Raw genomic sequence first — 21833 nt, 5'->3', positions numbered from 1 at the left:
GTTGAGGTGTTTCTACACAGTGTAGGCATGGACAATGTCAGGGAGTCCATCATTTTACTATTAGGATGTATTCAGTTATTTCACTGGGAGTCCACCGCTGGCCTGTATACTTAGAGGTATACAGCACTTTGTCTTCATAAATGAACGTATCAGTGTCTGCAACACTTCTATTATATATCCCCTAACTTATACAGTCAGAGAGCATAGTCTACATCAACGTGAAAGTGATATGTTTTCATCAACGTGAAGGTAACAATCATCCTACTGAAATAAAAATTTATCACAAGGGTGGTGAAAACAGGAATCAAAAACCTTCTTGTAGAATTAGGTGCCAGTGCGTGACTCTTTTTGCACTAGAGGAATTAGAATTAATAACCAGACCTTCATTATTCATGATATCTAGCAAAACAGTATTGAAATGGACATTTACAATTTCAAGTGTTAGTTCTGCAGGCTTAGTCCCTACAGCATTTATTAAGGAGACCTTGTATCTTCCCTGGTTTTTTTTTTTATTTACTTTTACTGCAAAATCAGATATAAAGAGAGGAGTTAAACTCAATTTTTGCTGAGTTTCCGTTCGATGATTCACTCCCCAAGTGTCTGCAATGGCTGGAACTGTATTGATTCAAAGCCAGGAGTCAGGAACTTCCTCCAGATCTCCCATGTGGGTGCAGGATCCCAAGGGTTTGAGTTCTCCTCGATTGTTTTCCCAGGTCACAAGCAGGGAGCTGGATGGGAAGGAGGGCGGCTGGGACATGAACTGGCACCCTTATGGGATCCTAGCTCGTTCAAGGCAAGGATTTCAGCTACTAGGCCACCGCACTGGGCCCTGGGTTATTTTCTGTTCTTTTGTCAGATTAGATGGCTGTACATGTGTGGATTTGCTTCAGATGTTTCTGTTCTACTCCATTGGTCTTCCTCTCTGTTTCTGTACCAGTATCAGGCTGACTTGATCACTGCCTCCTTATAATATGTCCTAAGGTCTGGGATTGTCATCCCTCCAACTAAGTTCTTATCCTTCAGTCTAGTTCTGGCTAGTTTTGTTATTTTGTGTAATTTTTTCCCAGCTCTGTGAAGAATGATCTAGGTATTTTGATTGGAGCTATGTTGAATTTGTATATTCCTTTCAGTCATTTTCATTATATTGACTCTACCCATCCAGGAACATGGTATGTCTCTCCACTTTTTGAGATCTTTTATTTGTTTTTTTAATGTTTTGTAATTTTCCTCACAAAGATCTTCCATGTCTTTAGTTAGGTTTATTCCTTGGTATTTCAGTATCTTTGTTATTTTGAAGCGTACCATGCTGATTAGTTCTTTTTCAGCCTCAGAGTTGTTTACATACACTAGGATCATTGCTTTCTATTATTTATTTTGTACCCCGCCACTTTACCAAACTGGTATAAGGTCTAGCAGTCTTTTTATTGAGTCCTTTGGTTCTGCTATATAAAGCGTCATATTGTCTGCAAACAGAAATAGCTTGATTTCCTCTTTTCTTATTTGAATTCCCTTAATTTCTTATTCTTGTATGATAGGAGTTGCAAGTACTTCCAGTATTATGTTAAATAGCGGTAGTGATAGTGGACATCCTTGTCTAGTCCCAGATCTTAGTGGGAATGCTTCCAGTCTTTCCTGTTCATTATGATACTGGCATTGGATTTTTCATAAATTGTTTTGATTATGTTGTGGAGTGTTCTTTCTATTCCTGTCTTGTTTAGGGTTTTTAGCATGAAGGAATGTTGATTTTTATCAAATGCTTTCTTGTCATCGATTGAGACTATCATATTATTTTTATTATTTAGTTTTTTGATGTGGTGTATCACATTGATAGATTTGTGTATGTTAAACCACCCCTGCATGCCCAGAGTAAATCCTGCCTGGGCCAGGTGAATGATGTGTCTGATGCATTTTTGTATTCTGTTGGGTAGTGTTTTGTTGAGCATTTTAGCATTGATGTTCATTAAGTATATTGGTCTATTGCTTTCTCTGTTGTGCAAATGGAGTTATTTATAAGAGTTCTTACCAACATCTGAACTTGGTATTACTAGTTGTATCTAATCTACCTGTTATTAAGTGAAGCAAGTGGCATTTTCTTGATTTTTGTTTTGCATAAAATAATGGCATGATTAGAAATTAGTTTCTTAGATAATTTTGTATTATTTTGTTAGAATTTTCTAGTTAAAGAAATGTTTTTACATTAATGTGTTCTAGTATTTTAGAAAGAAGAATTTTGCCATATTTGCCTACTTTTTTTCCTTTTAATAAAATTCTATTTTAGAAAATTTGATGAACAAGGGACCAGCCCAGTGGTGCAGTGAGTGAGCCACTGTCCCTATTGCCATCATCCCATGTGGGGACCGGTTTGAGTCTTATCTGCTCCACTTGCAGTCCAGCTCTCTGTTAATGCACATGGGAAAATAGCAGGGATGGCCCAAGTCCTTGGCCCTTTGCATCTATGTGGGAAACCTAGAAGAAGTTCCCAATTTCAGACAGGCCCAGTTGTAGCCGTGGCAGTCATTTGGGGAGGAAACTAGCAGAAAGAAGATCTCTGTCTCCTCTCTGTCTCTGTAATTCTGCTTTCACAAAGACAAAAATAAGTTGTAAAAAAGTTAGCAAAATGGAACATTGTAGGTGACTGGTGTAATATTGTTTCCCAGGTTGCACATTAGAGGAAGCTGAAACAGAAAGTAGAGCTAGGAATTGAATTCAGGTCTTTTTTAAAAAAAATTTTTTTTAAAGATTTTTATTTTTATTATTTTTTATTGGAAAGGCGGATATACAGAGAGGAGAGACAGAGAGGAAGATCTTCCGTCTGATGGTTCACTCCCCAAGTAAGCGCAATGGCTGATGCTATGCTGATCCGAAGCCAGGAGCCTCTTGTGGGTCTCCCACGCGGGTGCAGGGTCGCAAAGCTTTGGGCCTCAACTGCCTTCCCAGGCCACAGGCAGGGAGCTGGATGGGAAGCGGGGCCGCCGGGATTAGAACCGGCGCCCATATGGGATCCCGGGCATGTTCAAGGCGAGGACCTTAACCACTGTGCCACCGCGCAGGACCCTGAATTCAGGTCTTTAGCATGGGCTGTTGACATACCAACGAGGCTGTGCTCCAGTGGTGGTATCAAACACCTACTCCTACAGTGTTAATGATAACAATGTATAGAGATGTTATTCTGTATGTATTACTTTACATTTTTCCCTTATTTTTTATCTAATATTATTTTTGACTCAAAAATAGACTCAAACATATACTTACCTAACAAGAAAAAGGTGACATCCAAAAAGTGGCTTGAAAAGGATAGTCTTAACATAATGGTGGAAAAAAAGATTGTCTTTTCAGTAAATAGTATTGTGTCAATAGGATACCCATTGGGAAGTATTTTTACTCTCATACTGTACACCCAACTCCAGTTACAGTGCAGTTTTTATGTTAAGTGGTAAAATGATAAAGCTTTTAAAGGAAAATATCTCCAAAATGTTTGAGGGCATAAAAAGCACTGTGAAAGAAAAAAAAATCAGATAAAGTCTTATCAAAAGAAAGCCTTTAAATAATGAAAGAGGATGCAGACGGGGAGATGATTGTGTTACTACTTATATTCAACTGAGCACTGATCCTCATATTAACAATCGTTCAAGTCAGTAGGCAACCCAGTTTTAAGAGGCAGAGACATTAAGAAATACCTCTAAAAGAATACTTTTGAAATGGTGAATAAATATGTAAAAAGGCATTTCGTTTCCACAGATATTAGGGATATAGGAAATTCACACATAAAAAAGATAGTTGAAACTGAGTGTTGTTGCAGCTTGTTCCTTTTTTCATATACTGCTGGTGGGAGTGTAAATTGGTACAGCTACTTTGGAAAGTTGTCAGTTTCAAATAAGACTAAATGTTTTCATGCCCTATGACCTGTCAGTTCTATTCCTAGGCACATAGTAAACAGAAATGTGTTTTCCACAAAGATGTGTACTGTTATTCATAGTTGCACTATTCATAACATACTTGGACAGCCCAAATGCTTACCAACCAGAAAAATAGGTAATAAAATATAATATATTCAGAAATCCAAAGCGTGGCAAACTGAAGGATTGATCTACAGTAACATCCATCAGTATGAATGAATGTGACTTCTTTAATATTGATGAAAGAAGCTATAAGCTGAAGAGATCATACTGTATAATTTCATTTGTATAAAGTTCAAAGTCAGGAGAAACTAACCATTTGGAGTGGTAGTACTTGGCAGAGGCTTCAGTTAGTAAGGTTCTCTTTCCTGGAATAAATGCTAATTGCTCTAGTATATTCAGTCATAATTTGCTTTATTTAATGTATGTGTATTCTTTTGCTCAATTTTTATGATCTAGTTTATGAATTTGGTTCAACTGTAATAGATCCTACTACATTACTTTTTGATTGCCTTATTATACTTTAAGGTGAATAGATTTTCTCTTTCAAATCATGCTATAATCAGTACTCTTGTAGAATGTTGTGGGTTTTGCTAGGAGGTGGCATTGCTGGGTTCTTGGATGTGCCTATCTTCAGCTTTACCAAGTAGTCAGATTGGTCTCCAGATTACTGATATTTGCACAGCATCATAGGAGTATTTGGAGAGGTCACGTCACTTAGTTTTATATTCCTATCAACACTTAGTGTTTTCTAACTTTAAAATTTTTTATGGGCATGAAGTAGGCATGAAATGATATGTTCTTGGTACTTCAATTTGTTATACGGTAACAAGTTTATGGAGGCATTGTTCTGTGTATTACTAGGTCATATGGATTTTCCCTTGGGTATTTTTCTTGACTGATTCTTGGAATTTCCTATTTTTATTATATTTTTGTAATGTTTACTTTTATATTACTCTTGATTTGTGTGCAGTATGCCTTGTGCTCAGGAAGGTTCCTCTTCTTTGTGATTTTAAGGTATTTCTGGAATCTCAGCTATAAATTTTAGATTTGGATAATTCAGCTTTCCTAAGAAGGTTTTAATTTCAGGTTTTTATCTTTCTCTTATTCCTGCTTGCCTGACATTACTCCTTCCTATTTTAATAATACCTTGACTCCTCACTGGCTTTTCTTCTTATTTGAAATGTATTCTAGATTTAGTATTGTAAGAAAGTGTTGTTTATTTTTTACATTGCAGATGCTCATTATCACATGATTAATTTTGTGTATGTGTGTAAGTGTAAGGGGGCTGTGCAGTGCCTATGCTGCGTCTGTTGTGTTGTTCCTAAATTTTCTTCTTTTTTTTTTTTTTTAAAGACTTACTTATTTTCATTGGAAAGTCAGATATACAGAGAGGAGAAGAGACAGAGAGGAAGATCTTTTGTCCAATGATTTACTCCCCATGCATCCTGAATGGCCAGAGCTGAGCTGATTCAAAGCCAGGAGCCAGGAGTTTCCTCCAGGTCTCCCACATGGGTGAAGGGTCCCAAAGCCTTGGGCTGTCCTTGACTGCTTTCCCAGGCCATAGGTGGGGAGCTGGATGGGAAGCCGGTGACTGGGACATGAGCCAGCATGTGGCCCTGATTTCTTCAGCATTCCTTACTTCTTGCCTCTGCCCTCTGCTTAAAGATCAGTGCTAGAGGAAAAGCTCATGACTCTTGGGCATAGTCACAAACTGTTGGCTCATCTTGCTGAAGTCTTGCAGCACATTCTCTTGGCATGAATCTTTTGGACAGAGCACCAGCAAGTGTAGCACAGCTTCACTGGGAACTATTCTTAGAATAGAATCAAGAGGTTTTTTTTTTTGTTTTGTTTTTTGTTTTTTTTTTAAGATTTGATGTAATTCAATGCTTTAGTCTAATTTATGAATTGTAAGGAAATGTAATTAGGTCTTGCTTTGTGAAGGAATTAGTATAAACTTTGGCAGTTGATTTCAGTGTTTTGAGACTGCATTCTGTTTTTAAATATTTTTGTGTTTTTCATTAAAATTTTTCTGTTTTTTATGAAGTTGAACACATTTCACACAGTAATTCTTCCCACCTTATCCTTCCTCCTGCATGTGTTTCCCATCCACCCTCTTCTTTCCTTTTTTTTTTCTTTTAAATTTTAAAATGGCTTATTTTTATTTCTCTTCCCATCATAGGCTTAATACTCCATTGGGTAAGGATTTCAAGAAATAATAAGTAGAAATAAAACCTTACTATTCCTCTAGAATATAGACACAGGTTGTAAAAAGTAATCAAATCTCAAGATGCTCCTCTTATAAACATTGTTTTGTATTCTGTTAGTTACCACAGATTGGGGGAAGCATATGATATTTCTTATTTGGGAGTTACTTATTTTGCTAAGCAGGAATGTTTCCATTTGCATCCGTTCTGTTACAAAAGGCAGGATTTCATTCTTTTTTATGGCTGAGTAGTATTCCATAATGTAAATATAACCACATTTTCTTTATCCATTTGTCTCATGCTGGATATCTTTGTTGATTCCATATCCTAGCTATTGTGAATTGAGCTGCTATGAACATGGTTGTACAGATATAATATCTGTCACATATGCTGGTTTTATTTCATTTGGATAAGTTTTTAGGAGTGAGATGATTGGGTCAGATGGAGGAGTCAATCTTTGATGAACCTCCAAATTATCCTTCATAATGACTATACTAGTCTGCAGTCCCACAGTGTCTTAGGAACTTTCCTTTCCTTCACTTTGTTGTTGTTGTTGTTGTTAAGATTTATTTATTGGAAAGTCAGAAACAGAGAGGAGAGACAGAGAGGAAAATCTTCCGTATAATGATTCACTCCCCAAGTGGCCACAATGGCCAGAGCTGAGCTGAGCTGAAGCCAGGAGCTTCTTCTAGGTCTCCCATGCAGGTGCAGGGTCCCAAAGCCTTGGGCCATTCTCAACTGCTTTCCCAGGCAGGGAGGTGGATGGGAAACAGGGCCACTGGGATGCAAACCAGTGTCCAAATGGGATCCTGGCACATGCAAGGAGAGGATTTCAGCTGCTAGGCTACCATGTCAGATCCTTCCTTTACATTCTTACCAGCATTTTTTGATTTTCTGTTGATAGCCTTTCTAACAGGGATGAGGTGGAACCTCATTGTGATTTATTTCCATATACCTGATGGATAGAAATCCTGGGCATTTTTTCATATGTGTAGTGGCCATTTGTATTTTATCCTTTGAAAATTGCCTGTTCCTGTCTTTACCCATTTCTTAACTGGATTATTTGTTTTCCTGTTGAGTTTCTTGAGCTTGTTGTAGATCTTGAGTATTAACACTCTATCAGTTGCATAAATTGCAAGTATTTTCCCCCATTATATGGTTGTCTCTTTTTGATGGTTTTCTTTGCAGGACCAAAGCTTCTCAGCTTAATGTAATCCTATTTATTTTGCTTTAATTGCCTGTGTTTCTGGCATCTTTTTCAAGAAGTCTATGCCTGTGTCTCTGTCTTGCAGGGTGTCACCAGTGTTTTCCTCTAGTAATCTGATAGTATCGGGTTGATTTAGGTCTCCCATCCATTTTGAGTTAATTTTTTATTAAGTTGTAAGGTAGGAATCTCAATTCATGATACTTTTGCATACATAGATCCAATTTTCCCTGAATCGTTTGTTGAAGAGATTATTCCTTCTCCCTGGATTGATTTCAGTTCCCTTGTCAAAAATTAGTTGGCTGTAGATGTGTGGGTTCATTTCCGGGATTTCTTTCTGTTCCATTGATCTTCATGTTTATTTTTGTGCCAGTACCAGGCTGTTTTGATTACAGCTACTCTGTAATATGTCTTGAAGACTGGTACAGTGAGGCATCCAACTATGTTTTGTTTTGTTTTTGTGAATGTTAGCTTTTTGGAGTTTTTGTGTTCCCTTTTCTATTTTTTTTAAAAAAATATTTATTTTTATTGGAAAGACAGATATACAGAGAAGAACAGAGAAAGAGAGAAAGATCTTCTGTCCAGTGGTTCACTCCCCAAGTGAGCACAGTGGTCAGTGCTGAGCCATTCCGAGGCCAGAGCCTCTTCTAGGTCTCCCACACGGGTGCAGGGTCCCAGAGCTTTGCACCGTCCCCAACTGCTTTCCCAGGCCACAAGCAGGGAGCTGGAAGGGAAGTGGAGGTGCTGGGATTAGAACCAGTTCCCATATGGGATCCTGGCATGTTCAAGGCGAGGATTTTAACTGATAACGCTATCACTGGGCCCCCCTTATCTATTTTAACAGCATTTTTTTCTGGACCTGAGGAGAATATGATAGATATTTTGATTAGGATCACATTGGATCTGTGTATTACTTTTAGTAATGTGGACATTTGGTATTTTTCCAATCCATGATCATGGAAGATTTACTTTATTTTGGTGTCTTCTCTTTACTTCTTTAATGTTTTGTAATTTTCTTCCTAGAGATCTCTTACCTTCTTGTTTAAATTTGCTCTACGATATTTCAACTCTATTGTGAATGGGACTGATCATATATATTCATTTTCAGGCATGGAATTGTTTGTACATATGAAGGCTGTTGATTTTATATCCTGTGACTTTACCAAACTCTTTTGTAAGTTCCAATGGTTTCTTAGATTTTTTTGTTCCCCTAGATAAATCATGTCATCTACGTACAGGGATAGCTTGACTTCCTGCGTTCCAACTTGAATCCTTTTGACTTCTTGCCTGATGGTTCTAGCTAAACCTTCCTGGACTGTACTGAAAAGCACTATTGTTTTTCTAATATTTGTAGAAATATGTCCTTGAGTATTCTGATCTTAGGCTTTATTGATTAATTAGAATTAAAATTTATTGAATGGGAGAGGGCAATTGAATAAATCATTACAGGAGAGCATGCTTTCAACTTCTGCTTCATTTCCCAAAGGCCCTCAGTGCCAAACCAAAGCCAGAAGTTGGAAACTCAGCCTGGATCTCCTTGTGGGTTAGTGGGGAGGCAAGTACTAGTGCCATCATCTACTGCCTCGCTGGATGTGCTTTAGCAGGAAGCCAAGTCAGGACATAGGATTTAGGCATTCCAAGTGACATCATGTTGTGCCAGATGACTGCTACTAGCTGTTGCTTTTAAAAATCATATGATGATAACAATTTTTGTTTTTGCCATGCGCGTTACCATGATCAGATATTGTTAGCAGTTCTGATAAGATACTTCAGTTTTTCCTGATTATTTCCAAGTAACTGTAACTATATTTGTATTTTTTCTCCTCTTCTATGACATTTGCAACTCTTCCTCACCCTTGGCCTTGGACTTTTTCATGACACTGATCATTCATACTATAGAATGTCTCACATTCTGGATTTGACTGATTGCTTCTTTGTAGTGATGTTGAACTTGACTTTTTATTCCTGTTTAACTTGTAGAACAAATGGCTTGCTTGAATTCAGGTTCAACCTTTCTTTTTCCCCTTCCATTTCCCTTTTCTTTCCCATTCCTCCTTTTCTACTTCATTTCTCCTCCATTCCCCTCTCTTCCTCCTTTGTTTCCTTCTCTCCTTTCTCTCCCCTCCCATCCTCCTCCATTTCTGTCCTAGTGTTTCCCTGTTTCCTGCTTTTTTTGGTGAGGATATAGTTACTGGTTGTCACTTTTTTCAGTGATTCTAAGAATGATGCGTGGAATCTCTTGGTATGCATTAATTTTTGATGGAGAATTGCCCATTAGAACCACTTTAACACTTGGTAAGATTCTTAAGAATTGTAAGAGAGTCTTATTTAGTGAATTTAATGGGAGTGTGGAGAAGCATTCATTAAACACACCCTAGACTCTTCTACAGTTACTCAGGTGTGGGAAGAGCCACTACTTTATCATATCATGATTAATATGTAATTAGTGACAGTTTACTTTCATGTAAATACTTTGAGAATGTATGTCTTGCATAAAATGAAGCATGCTTTAAATTAATAAGCAACTGTAAAGATTTGAGATTGCTTTATGTAATAGAAAAAATATTATCGTTGGCCTAGGGAAGAATAAAAGGTATCTCACAAAATTGTTTTAATGGTTAAATGAAATGATTTATTTTAAGGATGCAGTCCTGCACCTGGTGGTTAGTTGAGCCTAAATCCAAAGTTCATTAGAGCAATAAGTATTTAATTTTCAATGCAAGTCTTTACAATAAAGTTTGAGTTGACACAATAATCGAATAATGAAGTAATGCTGGAATAAGCTTTTATTTTTTCATTTTAGCTTGTTTTGGAGTAATATGAGACTCACTGCAATTTTAATACTAGTGGTCTTTGGAAAAAATTAGTGTATGGAAATCTTACTGATTTTTTTTTCTTCCCTACTTTCAGCTCCATTTACCTCTTAATTCTCCTTTGCCTGGAAGTGAATTGACCAAGGAACCTTTCCGTTGGGATCAGAGGCTGTTTGCATTAGTGTTGCGGTTGCCTGGCACTATGTCTGTAGAATCAGAACAGTTGACAGGTGTGCCTTTAGATGACTCTGCAATAACACCAATGTGTGAAGTGACAGGCGGTAAGTTTTATGCCAGCAAAAATTCAACTTAAAAGGCAGAGTTTATCTGTCTGTTAAAATGTACCTTTCAAAAATTGTCCTATTTGTTTTTGTTTAATAAATTATTTGGAATTAATATATGGCTTCAAAACTAATTAATGATGACTTATGGTTTTGCTTTATTAGGGCATATTTAATGGATGTGATAATGGTAATTTTTAACATATGTAGTTAGGAAATGGCTGGTATTTGAGTGAAGTTGTTAATTTTTCTGTCTACAAAGATTACCAATAATTTAGAAATGCTGTAGAATTATGTTTCTGTACAGAATTGAGAGAATCATTTCATTATTCATTTGATAGGATATGCCTGGTTAAGGGCAGTAGTCCCAAGGGGCAAGACATTAGATGGATTAGAGAAATCAGGTGGTCACTTTACTAAACGAATACTAGTGAAAATGTTCATATAGAACATGAGGTGAACACAGACCTTCTATAATGTGGGATGAACTAGCAAGTAGATTAATTTCCTGTAAGTTTACATTGTGTCCCTACTATGTGCAGTTTGTGCTTCCTTAGTCCATAATGCTGAAAACTGACATGCTTCAAAAAATAGGAAGCCTTTTGGATATTGTGCTTAAAATGTTTTATGTTTTGTAGCATGTTAGATTCAGGTTTTAGACTACAAATGTTCAATTGAAAATCCAAAAATTCCAAAATGTGAAATACTTCTGGTCCCAGTCAGTTTGGATAAGGAATGTTGAATCTGTCCTGAGTAAACCTATTATAGCTCAGTAATGGATCTGGCATGCATGGAGTTCTTTTCATGGAGTACTGTAGTTCTCACCTAAGTACTTTTAGTTCAGCCTAAAATGTTGAAGTCTAGCATTACCGCCCATTCACCTGTGGTGGAACAGGACCTCTAACGTGGACTCCAGCCACAGGTGGTGTTCAGAGGTGGAAGGGTGGTAATGCCAAACTGTGTAAATTAAGAGAAACTATAAATACCAATTAATATTTTAGGTACATTTTTTCAAAATCCCGTGGCTTTTGGAAATTGCAAAATTCACAAGCAGAAAGGGATTAGCTTTAGAGAGTTATAAATAGTAGAAGAAGTTAGAAAACTTACTCATTAAACGCTACCATTAAATCTGTGGGTTCTTATACTACTTTACAAAGTGGACATGTGTGTTTTTTGTTGTTTTGTTTTTGTTTTTTAGCAACAACCTGCCTATTCTATAATTTGAAAAGTTTGCTACTCTGAATTTTTTAGGTATATGAACAATATTTTGCCCTGGTTATCTTTATTTCTTTGGAAGGATACACATTTTTGTTTTGAACTTTTTAAAAAATTCTGAGTTTGTTTTTTAACTCTAATGATATTTTACCCGATGGATCATGAAGGGCTTTGACGCTGTAATTTAAACGTTCTCACATTGGAGATTTCTTATTATGAATCACTAAGTCTCAGTTTAGGATTATGATGAAGATGTGGGACTTTATATATGCATTATGACTTTTGTTTTCTAGAATCAGGAATATTTAGTGTGAAATGAAACAAATGGTATAATCATAGAGGATCTGAAAAGAATTTTGAGACATCATATAGTAATTGGTATCTTTGCCTTTGGGCAGTGGTATACTAAAGATATTTTGTTTATTCTTTGAAAGGAACATCTCCAAAGGAGAAGATTCTGAAGTCATCCTTGGTAATATCTTTCGATGCTCCAAAAATCTTAGTCAAAAAAGAGGAAGTTTTCTTTAAATATAGTTTGACTCCCTCCTGATATAATCATCCATTTGCCCTTTCCATGCTCTTCGCCAGTGATAATGGGAAGCTGCTCTAGTGCCACTCAAACATTTTCATGAATCTGAATAATATGTTTTCATTTTTAAAAATTTATAACAAAGAATGTTCAATAAGGAAATGTTGAAAATTAAACATCAGAAAAATAGAATAAACAAAACAACAAATATCTGCTGATATTGCAGCATCCAAATATGTAGCGATTACTAACAGTTCCTGTCCCTAGGGGGATGTGTGTGCCTGTACTTGTTTATTTCATCATCAGAAAAATTCATATTAATTAAAGAAAACATAAAAAGAAACTGGCCTATATTGTCATAGTGATATCTTGTCTTTACTTTTTATATATGTTTTTGAAAGATTGCACAAATAATTAAAGTTATTTTGGACATTTTGCTATCATGTTATTAATTAATGAATGCCCACTGTTTGCCAAATGAGTATTCTTGATGCTGAGATTACATCAAGAAATAAATATAACTTATGTCCTTGAACTGGATGACAGATAGCAATCATGTAAAATTAATAATTAACATTATTTTAAGGATTTCTATCTGTGATGGAGAAAAATAAGGTGTGATTAGTGATTAGAGAGTAACTTGAGGCAGAATTCTAGTGAGTTTTCTTTTTAAGGTTTAACACTTGAGCAGAGACCCAATAATAGAATTAGTTAACTGTAGGAAGATGTAGGCGGAAGGAATGGTAAAGGAACAAACAGGTTTTGTACACTGGGGTGATAGGGAAGTCAGTGTGGGGAGATTATGTAGCAAGGAGTAAAGTTGCATATAGAACTAGAGATGGGCAGGGGCCAAATACTGAATAGTATTTTGGACACATGTTCCATTTTCCATGTGTGTTGAGAAACCATTGGAGGGTTTTTTAAAATAGAGGGTGACGTTTGATTTTTATTGCTTAAGCATCACTTCGGTGTTAAATGAGAATTTCTGTAGATTGGGAGGGAAGTAGGGCAACTAATACTAGTAAAAAATGATACTTTGTGTTCTCGAGGGGAAATTAGTGATCTGGAGATGTGATTCAAAGGAGAACCAAAGATGAGGGCAATCAATGAAAGGAATTGAAGACATTTTTAGTAAATGATTCAGATGACCAAGAACACTGGAGACAAATAGCTGGGCCACGAGTTGAGACGAATTCACTCTGGAGAAACAGGGGTGAGGGGGAGTGCTCAGAGAACAGCAGGTGTAAAAGTGTCTAATAGACATTTTGCTTAAACTATCAACGATAAAATGCATTTTTATAAAGTAACAGACTTTTCTAGGTTATATAAATTTTCTCAACCTATTTAAGGACTGTTGCCTGGCTTAGAAATGTTCTGTTACCTTCTCCGTATTTATTGTGGTGCTAATGCTGCCTTCAGACCCAATATATTTAGTTTAATTTTTTTGTAGATTCTGTATACCTGAAAGTGAGCCAGCTTCTTGATATGAAAGTATTTGCTGTTTACTTTTTTCACAAACGTAATTAAAGTTTCTAGGAACTTTATGTTTCATAAAATACTTTGAGGGCTGAGTTTTACTATAGACAGAAAACACCCAAGAAGAAACAGGAGGATACAGAATCACATTGTAGAGATTACAAAGTATTGCTTATTTAACTTTTAAGATAATTAATGAAGTTTTACTATCTGCCGAATGACTTACACTTATTAATTTTTTGTTAATTTTCAGTAAATATCTTTGTTGTTAGTAATTTTCTCTCACTTTAAGATTATTAGTTTTACTTACACTTTCCTAACCAGCTTACTTGTGATATAACTTGGGAATAGAGAGAATAATTGCTGATCATATACTTAAATATTTTTTATTCACATTTTGGAAAAATACTTATATAACACAAGATGTTCAATCTTTTAAATCTCTAAGTAGTTTTGTGCATAAGGATGGTCAGCCTTTGTATGTTGTTTTATGGATATGCTTAAATTAAAAATCAAATTCAATTTAAAAATAAGCATGATTCCGTATTTTAAGTTTATTTGAAATTAATACCTATTTTCTGGAATACAAAATATATGTACCATAATGTTTCTAGTACCTGGTAAGGACTTAAATCTGACTACCACTGTACTAAATGGGTAAGTTAGTCAACTTTTTGTGCCTTGATTTTTTTGTTTTTAAAATGAGAGGAATGATCTATATGATTACTGTATTAAATTAATATGATAAAAGGATTGGAACACTGTGAGGCACGTAGATACTCAGTAATTGGTGTTTTTATGACTGTGATTGTCATTATTTTATTTACAGGTAAGTTTTTATATAATGAATACTTTTTGAAGTAATGCTTACTGTGAGAGTTTCAGTCACCACTGTCGAATGTTCTCTGAGTAGGCAGTACGAATCATGTTAAGTATAAGTTGGTACCAATAATTTGGTTGTGTCAGATATTCCATATTTAAAAGCTTCATAGTAACCATATTAAAAAGGAACAATTTAAGTTAATGTTTTGTTTAAATCAATATATCCAATATATTTCAACATCACATGTTTAAAAATTGCTAATGGTTTATTTCATATTTCTGCCTATGAAGTCTGTGCATCTTTGCACATGATTCAGGTTCTCAGTAAGCCAGTGTGGCTAATGTCTTCAATATCAGCAGGCAAAGTCTTGATCTTTTTGTTGAAAGTTCTTTTAAAAGAGCTTTTCTTCTGGTATCTTTTTTCTGCTAGCAGACCAGATAAATAACTTTAATACTCTTCTGTGTACTTAGTATGAATCTTCATGATTATACTTTTGTTAAGCAGGAGAAAGTAGTAGAGTATAATTCCTAGAAATTTGTATATGTTTGTTTGTGTATGTACATATGCACATACGTATGTTCTAAAGACAAATTACATTGGAAAATAGCTGGATTTAATGTTATGAGAGTTGTCATTTTCCCCGCTTTTTGTGTATTTAAATCAAGATTTCTTTATTCTGTATAACTATGATTAGAACAAAAATTGTACATGCTGTCACAAAACAGGATTCCTAATTGGTTGGAAATAACTATTTTTGTTCCCTTTATTCATAAGACAATTAAATAAGTCAAATCTTTACCATTGAATTTTTGTTAATTGGGTATATGCTGTCATAAACCTCACCACACCATGGTTCTTCTTTGCTTCAGGTGGGAATTCTTGCAACTAACTAGTTTTTTATTCGTTTTATTTCAGGTCGCTCATACTCTGTGTGTTCTCCACGAATGCTTAATCAGTGTCTAGAGTCCTTGGTGCAAAAAGTGCAAAGTGGGGTGGTAATCAACTTTGAAAAAGCAGGACCAGATCCTTCCCCTGTAGAAGGTATGACTGAACTTTTCTGACAGACATTCTAAATTTGATCTTGTGAGTGTTCAACTAGAACGAAAAAGTTACCACAATTTTAAGACTGACAAGGCCAAATTGCAAAGATGATAAATAAAGCTGTTGGTAAAAGCGAGTTGATCAAAGTGCAGGAGAACCAATGATGGTTTAGTAGCATCTCCTGTTTGTATTAAATGGTTATTCAACAATCTGAAGTTTTAGTAAGAGCCACAATGTTGATAAACGTTGATCAAAGCATGGTATTTACTCTTTCTCTGGCACTCTTTAACAATGAGGATGTGATAAAGCAAATTGGATGCTTGTCATTACTGGGGGTGTGTGGTCATTATTAATAAAGAGATACCACCAACTAGGTTTGATTCTTTCTGATTGGACAAGAAAAAAGTACTCCAGGAGCTCCTTTTAAAGTGATGTAAACTCTGTTGGAATTTACTGTTTAGTGAATTATAATCTAAATGCTGAGCAATAATAATATTTTGTTATTTAAGAAAAAAATTAAGGATAATATAAGAATTAATCAGTATCAGGATATCTTTATTAATAATAAATGTAATTTAATTTCTTTGTGGTTTTTTTTTTAACCAAATGATATTTACTTTGTTTTCATTGCTTTTGTAGATGGTCAGCCAGATATATCAAGACCTTTTGGATCTCAACCTTGGCATAGCTGTCACAAACTCATATATGTCAGACCAAATCCTAAAACTGGGGTTCCTATAGGTCATTGGCCTGTTCCAGAATCTTTTTGGCCAGATCAGAATTCTCCAACACTAGTAAGTACAAGAGAACAATAGCCCATTTTTTCATAAAAGGTGTAAATACCTTTGTTGAAGACAGGCTTTATTTATTGTGATGACAGATTTTTAAGGTGCTACGATAAACATAAACTGTGTTGTTCATTACAGAATAGCAAAAAACAACTTTTCTGTACAATCGAATAGTATGTGTTCTAATTTTTGCCATCTATGTATACAGAATCATAAATGTAGCAATATTTTGTTTTTTGAATGTAAACATGCATAGGATGAGAATTTATCTCTGGGAATAATTTAAAATTTAAATGAAAGCTTAGAAAATTACTCCTGTGGCTAGCAAATTTTACTGTGGTGGGCTGTGGTGGCATACTGCCACTTGTGATGCTGGCATCTCATATGGGCACCAGTTCAGTCAAAGATGCTCTACTTCCTCTCAAGCTTCCTGCTAATGCACCAGGGAAAGCAGCAGAAGATGGTCCAGATGTTTGCACCACGCTGCCCTCTGAGGAGACCCAAATGAAGTTCCAGGCTTCTGGCTTTGGCCTGGTCCACCCCTGCCTGTTTTGGCGTTTGGAGAGTGAACCAGTGCATCTCTTTCTGTCTGTCCCTCTCCCCGTCTCTCTCTCTAAATCTGCCTCTGAAATAAATGAATACATCTCTAAGAAAAATATTCTGTTAATTTGCAATCATTTAGTCCTTAGTTTTGTTGTTGTTTTTGTTTTAAGATTTATTGATTTTCAAGACACGGAGAGATCTTCTATTAATTGCTTTATTCCCTAAATGGCCACAAAGGCTTTAGGGTTGGTCTATGTTGAAGCCAAGAACCAGAAAATCCACCTAGGACCACATGTGGGTGGCGGTGGCCCAAGTATTTTTTCTGTCTTCCTCTGCTGTCCCAGGTGCATTCATGGGGAGTAGGGTTGAAAGTGGAGAGCCTGACTCATACTAGTAGTCATGGGAAGCAGGCAGCAGCTTAATGCATTGTGCCACAACTCTGGCTCCAGGCGTTGGTCTTGGAAATTCATGTTGGCTTGCACGGTTTTATTAATATTTGATGTTGTAGTCCTGAAGTCTAAGCAGAAAAAAAGATTTTCTGATCTAATTTATATGAGTTGTTTACTAGGAACAGTGATGATTGTTGAATAATCACAATTATTACTATTCATTATGTTATACTCTCACATTGATCACAATTACTATTCATTATATTATACTTTTACATTATTAGCTACAAATACTTGGTTAATACTAATTAGTTATTAGTGTTTAATGTAACCATGAATTAAACTGAACTCTTTTGGAAACCTTTTGTACTTTAAATCTGTATTAATTTTTCCATATAACTTAATAAAATGAAATCTGGAATCAGTATTAAAAGTCTTATCAGTATTGATCTGGTAGTCTTTGGCAAATTGTTCAAAGGCATAGATAATGAGTAAAATTTCTGTTAGAGCAGGAACTTGAGAAAAACATGCGGAAGTAGAAGCATATTTGTTTGGAGTAATGGTGAATATATGAATAAGGATAGCTTGTATATCCATGTGGGACATTGAGAGTATTGTTAAGCAGCCATATTGCTCATGATATTAAATGCAGGGTTGAAGAATGTTAGTTTTTTCCTAGTGAAATATATGAAACAATTTTAGGAAATTTAATTTGGTGTTAACATGCAGCAAGATTGGAAAGAGTTGGAAAGCAGCTCGGTTATCTAGAGGGCTATGGATAATGATAGAGTATGGATTAGTTAAGGTAAGGTAATGAAAGAGAGGCTCGTAAGAGATAATACTGGACAAAAATGACAATGTAGTAGCTGGAGGATAATAGAAATGAAATGAAATTTTTACAGTATGTTAAATAAGTATGGCTATTGAAATTAAATGTAATTTCCTAGAAACTAGTTGAATTTGAATCATGTTACATATGTTAAATATGCTTTTGATTAATTCTGTTCTTTAAACCTCAGTTTCCCATCTGCTAAATGGGGATATGTACCTCCTCTCTCAAGATTGTTCTGAGGATGAAGTGAAATTATCTGTCAGAATTTCCTTTCCCCCACTTTTCCTTTTTTGATTCTATACTTTTATTTATTTATTTTTAAACTGGCTGAATAAGCCTTGTGTCAGATAAAGCTAGATTCAGAAACACAAGATGAGTAAAACATAGGGCTTATTGTCTTAGACTTTATCATTTCATGGGGGAGGTCAGATATACGTCAAAGAGTACAGTGTGCCAACTGTATTAGAGGAGTGGAGCTGAGCCCTAGGAGGTAGGACCTGCCTAGCTATCTGATGTGTTAGTTCTGTGGAGTAGAAAGGGCTGTCTCTTAGACGCTGGGACTTCTCAGTTCCTTCTTTAACACTTAGGTTGTTTGCGTTGTGCAAAGGAGAAAATAGTAAGACAGTCAGGAAAGACATTTGAAAAATCAAGGCCATGAAAGATGACCTATTTGGACATACAGTTGGCTTGGGTAGAGCACAGGATCTGTATGGTATGGTAGTAATACAGAAGATCCAATCTTCACATTTTTTTGTTTGTTTGTTTTGGCTTTAAGATTTAGTTTCTTGACAGGCAAAGTAACTGGGAGAGCAGAGATATTCCATCCACTGATTTCATTCCTCAGAGGGCTGCCATGATCTGGGCTAAGCTAGGCTGAAGCCAGGAGCCAGGAGCTTCCTTTAGGTCTCCCGTGTGGGTAAATAGGGCCCAAGCACTTCAGCCATCCTTCACTGCCTTTCCCATGCCATTAGTAAGGAGTGGAGAAGGGACAGGAGCTGATCCTCAGATGGTGCCAGGAGGTGGCAGTCGGAATGCCAGCCCCTGAAATACTTTAATCTTCTTTCATTGAGATAACAAAGTTCTGCATACTTTTTAAGGAGGCAGTGTGATTATTTCAACATGTGTTAAAATTAAGGATAATTATAGTTCTTCATGAATTAATATTAAAGATATTTATAAGGGAAAAATAACCATTTTTCCGTGCTCTGATACTGTAACAATCAATGCAGAAGGCTCTGTAATCTCAAGTGTAGAGCTTGCCCCCTACCAGCAGGAAGCTGGCTAATGCTGGGGCAGCAGATACCAGCTGGGGTTTCCTCTATCCCAGTTCAGTTCTCTATCTACCTGAAGGTGGTGTCAAAGCCCACAGGTTAAGGACTCAGTCCCAACACTGCTTGCCTCCTCCACCTGTGCTGCTGACCCAGCAACTGTCATTTGTTGAGAGGTCCAGTGAGCTCACAGAAAGATACAGCTTTTCTGGTTTATTCTAAAGAATGATAGAAAGGCTGCAGATGGAGATGCCCAGGATGAGATAATGAGGAGGAGTCACGAACTTCCATGCCCTCTCTGGGTGCACCCCCTCCAGAACTCCACTTGTTCAGCTCTGTGGAAGTTGTTTATCCTGCCTTTTTTTTTTTAATGTGGAGAATTGATTGTCCATGACATGGGTCTGATTGCTAACAGGGAGTGGGTCGTCCTCTTGGCCTGTTTTCAAATTCTTCAGCATTCCTTCCTCTTGAGGAGGGGGAGATAGATCTCTGCCGCTAGGAGGGTCTGAAGACCTGCTTCCTGAGTGTCTGTGACCTGCTGTGGGGAAAAGTTAACAGCAGGAACTGTGTATGAAAGTAAAAAATATGTACCATAATTTCAGTTCTAGTAAAAGTGTCTGGGTTCTATTGTTGAGTGATTGGCTGCTGCTTTTACTAAATAAATGGTGATCATGTTTATATTGAATTACCATAGGATTGATGGGAGAGTGCTGACTGCCTAGTTAAGGATACTAACTAAAAAGCAGTTGTATATTTGTATATTCTGAGAACTGATTAATCTGAGATCAGATTTGAGAGCTACCGAGGGTGTAGGTAGCAACTGTGGTCAATGGAATCTGTAATAGCTTTAAAATTCCAGATTATTTCCTTATAGCTCATGTTTTCATTACAGTTGGTAAGATTTTTAGAAAAGAGATAATTAAGGGATAAAGTGAAGACTACCATGCCACTTGAAAAAGTTATTGTTCTGGAAAGGATGCTTGGCCGTAATGTTTAGGATAGCAGTTAAAACATTGGCTAAGACATCGCCACTGCATTTGGGAGTGCCTGGGTTTGGTTCCCTGCTCTGCTCTGCTCTGAATTCCAACTTCTTGCTAATTCAGACCCTGTGAAGAAACAGTGATAATTCAAGTGATTGAATTGCTGCCACCCAGGTGGGAGACCCAGGTTGAGTTACCCAACTTGGGGACCATTGTGCATTGTGGATATTTAGGGTAGTGCACTAGTGGATGGGATACCTTTCTCTCTCCCCTCCTCTCTTTGGGATTTTCAAATAAGTAAAAAAGAATTTTTGAAAATTACCATATTTCTCATATTTCTAGAACAGCAGTCTTCAGGATAAAGCATTATGTACACAACAAAATAACTAAAACAACTAATTGGAAAAGAGAAGAAAATATTACTTCTGTTTTGTCCTATTTTAATATTATTTTGATATTATATTCTATGTATATATTAATAATTTATACATAATTTCAAAATAAATGAAGTTCACATATATGCAAATATTCACCTAGGTATATGATTAGTTTAGAATTCACAGTATATATGAATGATTGGATTGCTACAAATGAGACCTTGTAATTTTCTGTGTATTGTTGCTTGAGCATAAAAATGATAGATGCATATCTAATTTAAATGTTTTTGCTTAACATCTAATAAATTAAGTTTTAATCTGTAAAATTGTCATTTTACATAGATTTTTAAAGTGTTTGTCTTTGGGGGTTATAATGCATTTTAAACATTTTCAAGTATTTTCTTTTAGTACAGTAATTGCTTTCAGTAGTAAATTGAACTCTTACTAGCAAAACTGCGGAGCTGAGTGAGCTTTGCTGGTGAAGAATATTTGTTTTGAGTTTTCCTCTGATATTTTAAGTAACTACTAATGGTGAGATTTCCCTCTCTAGCCACCTCGTACATCTCATCCTGTAGTGAAGTTTTCCTGTACAGACTGTGAACCAATGGTTATCGACAAACTGCCTTTTGACAAATATGAATTGGAGCCTTCACCACTGACTCAGTTTATCCTGGAAAGGAAATCTCCTCAAACATGTTGGCAGGTAAGCTGAGCAACTATAGTGATTTAGCAATTTAAATAACTTAATTTACAAATTAAAAAGAGAAACTTTAAAATGAAAGAATCAACCCTGCATAGGTCATTAAAATGATGTTTTAACTTCTTATTTTTTTTAACAGGTGTATGTGAGCAATAGTGCAAAATATAGTGAACTTGGTCATCCTTTTGGTTACTTGAAAGCCAGTACAGCACTGAACTGTGTCAACTTATTTGTGATGCCTTACAATTATCCAGTCCTTCTTCCCCTCTTAGGTGAGTTTGTATCATGTTCTCCGTAGCTTTGGGCATGAAAGTTTTCTAAACACTAATTCTAGCAACATTCCTTTGTAATTTCTGTTTTCTGAAAAGCAAGGAAAATGTTTTTCATGTTTTAAAATATTGAGCTTCCTAAAAAGGTTTTCTAAGACCTGTTCATGTTTATGGTGGCTGAAAGTTAATGTTGAAACATCTT

At 36.0% G+C, this 21833-nt stretch overlaps 1 protein-coding gene across 6 annotated transcripts in view; it reads left to right on the top strand.

Annotated features, from left to right (window-relative positions):
* Positions 1 to 21833, top strand: part of INTS6 (integrator complex subunit 6) — a 142943-nt gene that overhangs the window by 37425 nt on the left and 83685 nt on the right. For all 6 annotated transcript variants that reach the window (XR_005884945.1, XR_005884947.1, XR_005884946.1 and 3 more), the window contains 5 exons: positions 10218 to 10401; positions 15360 to 15485; positions 16125 to 16279; positions 21213 to 21365; positions 21502 to 21634. Coding sequence is in view for 3 of the 6 variants with exons in the window: in XM_040991460.1 (XP_040847394.1) it covers positions 10218 to 10401; positions 15360 to 15485; positions 16125 to 16279; positions 21213 to 21365; positions 21502 to 21634 (751 nt within the window). In the remaining 3 variants the exon portion in view is untranslated. The remainder of the gene's footprint in view (positions 1 to 10217; positions 10402 to 15359; positions 15486 to 16124; positions 16280 to 21212; positions 21366 to 21501; positions 21635 to 21833) is intronic.

This window comes from Ochotona curzoniae, unplaced genomic scaffold (genome assembly GCF_017591425.1).
Source record: "Ochotona curzoniae isolate NIBS_2020 unplaced genomic scaffold, NIBS_Ocur_1.0 contig_64, whole genome shotgun sequence".
NCBI lineage: Eukaryota > Metazoa > Chordata > Mammalia > Lagomorpha > Ochotonidae > Ochotona > Ochotona curzoniae.
This window is presented reverse-complemented; position numbering and strand designations above follow the sequence as displayed.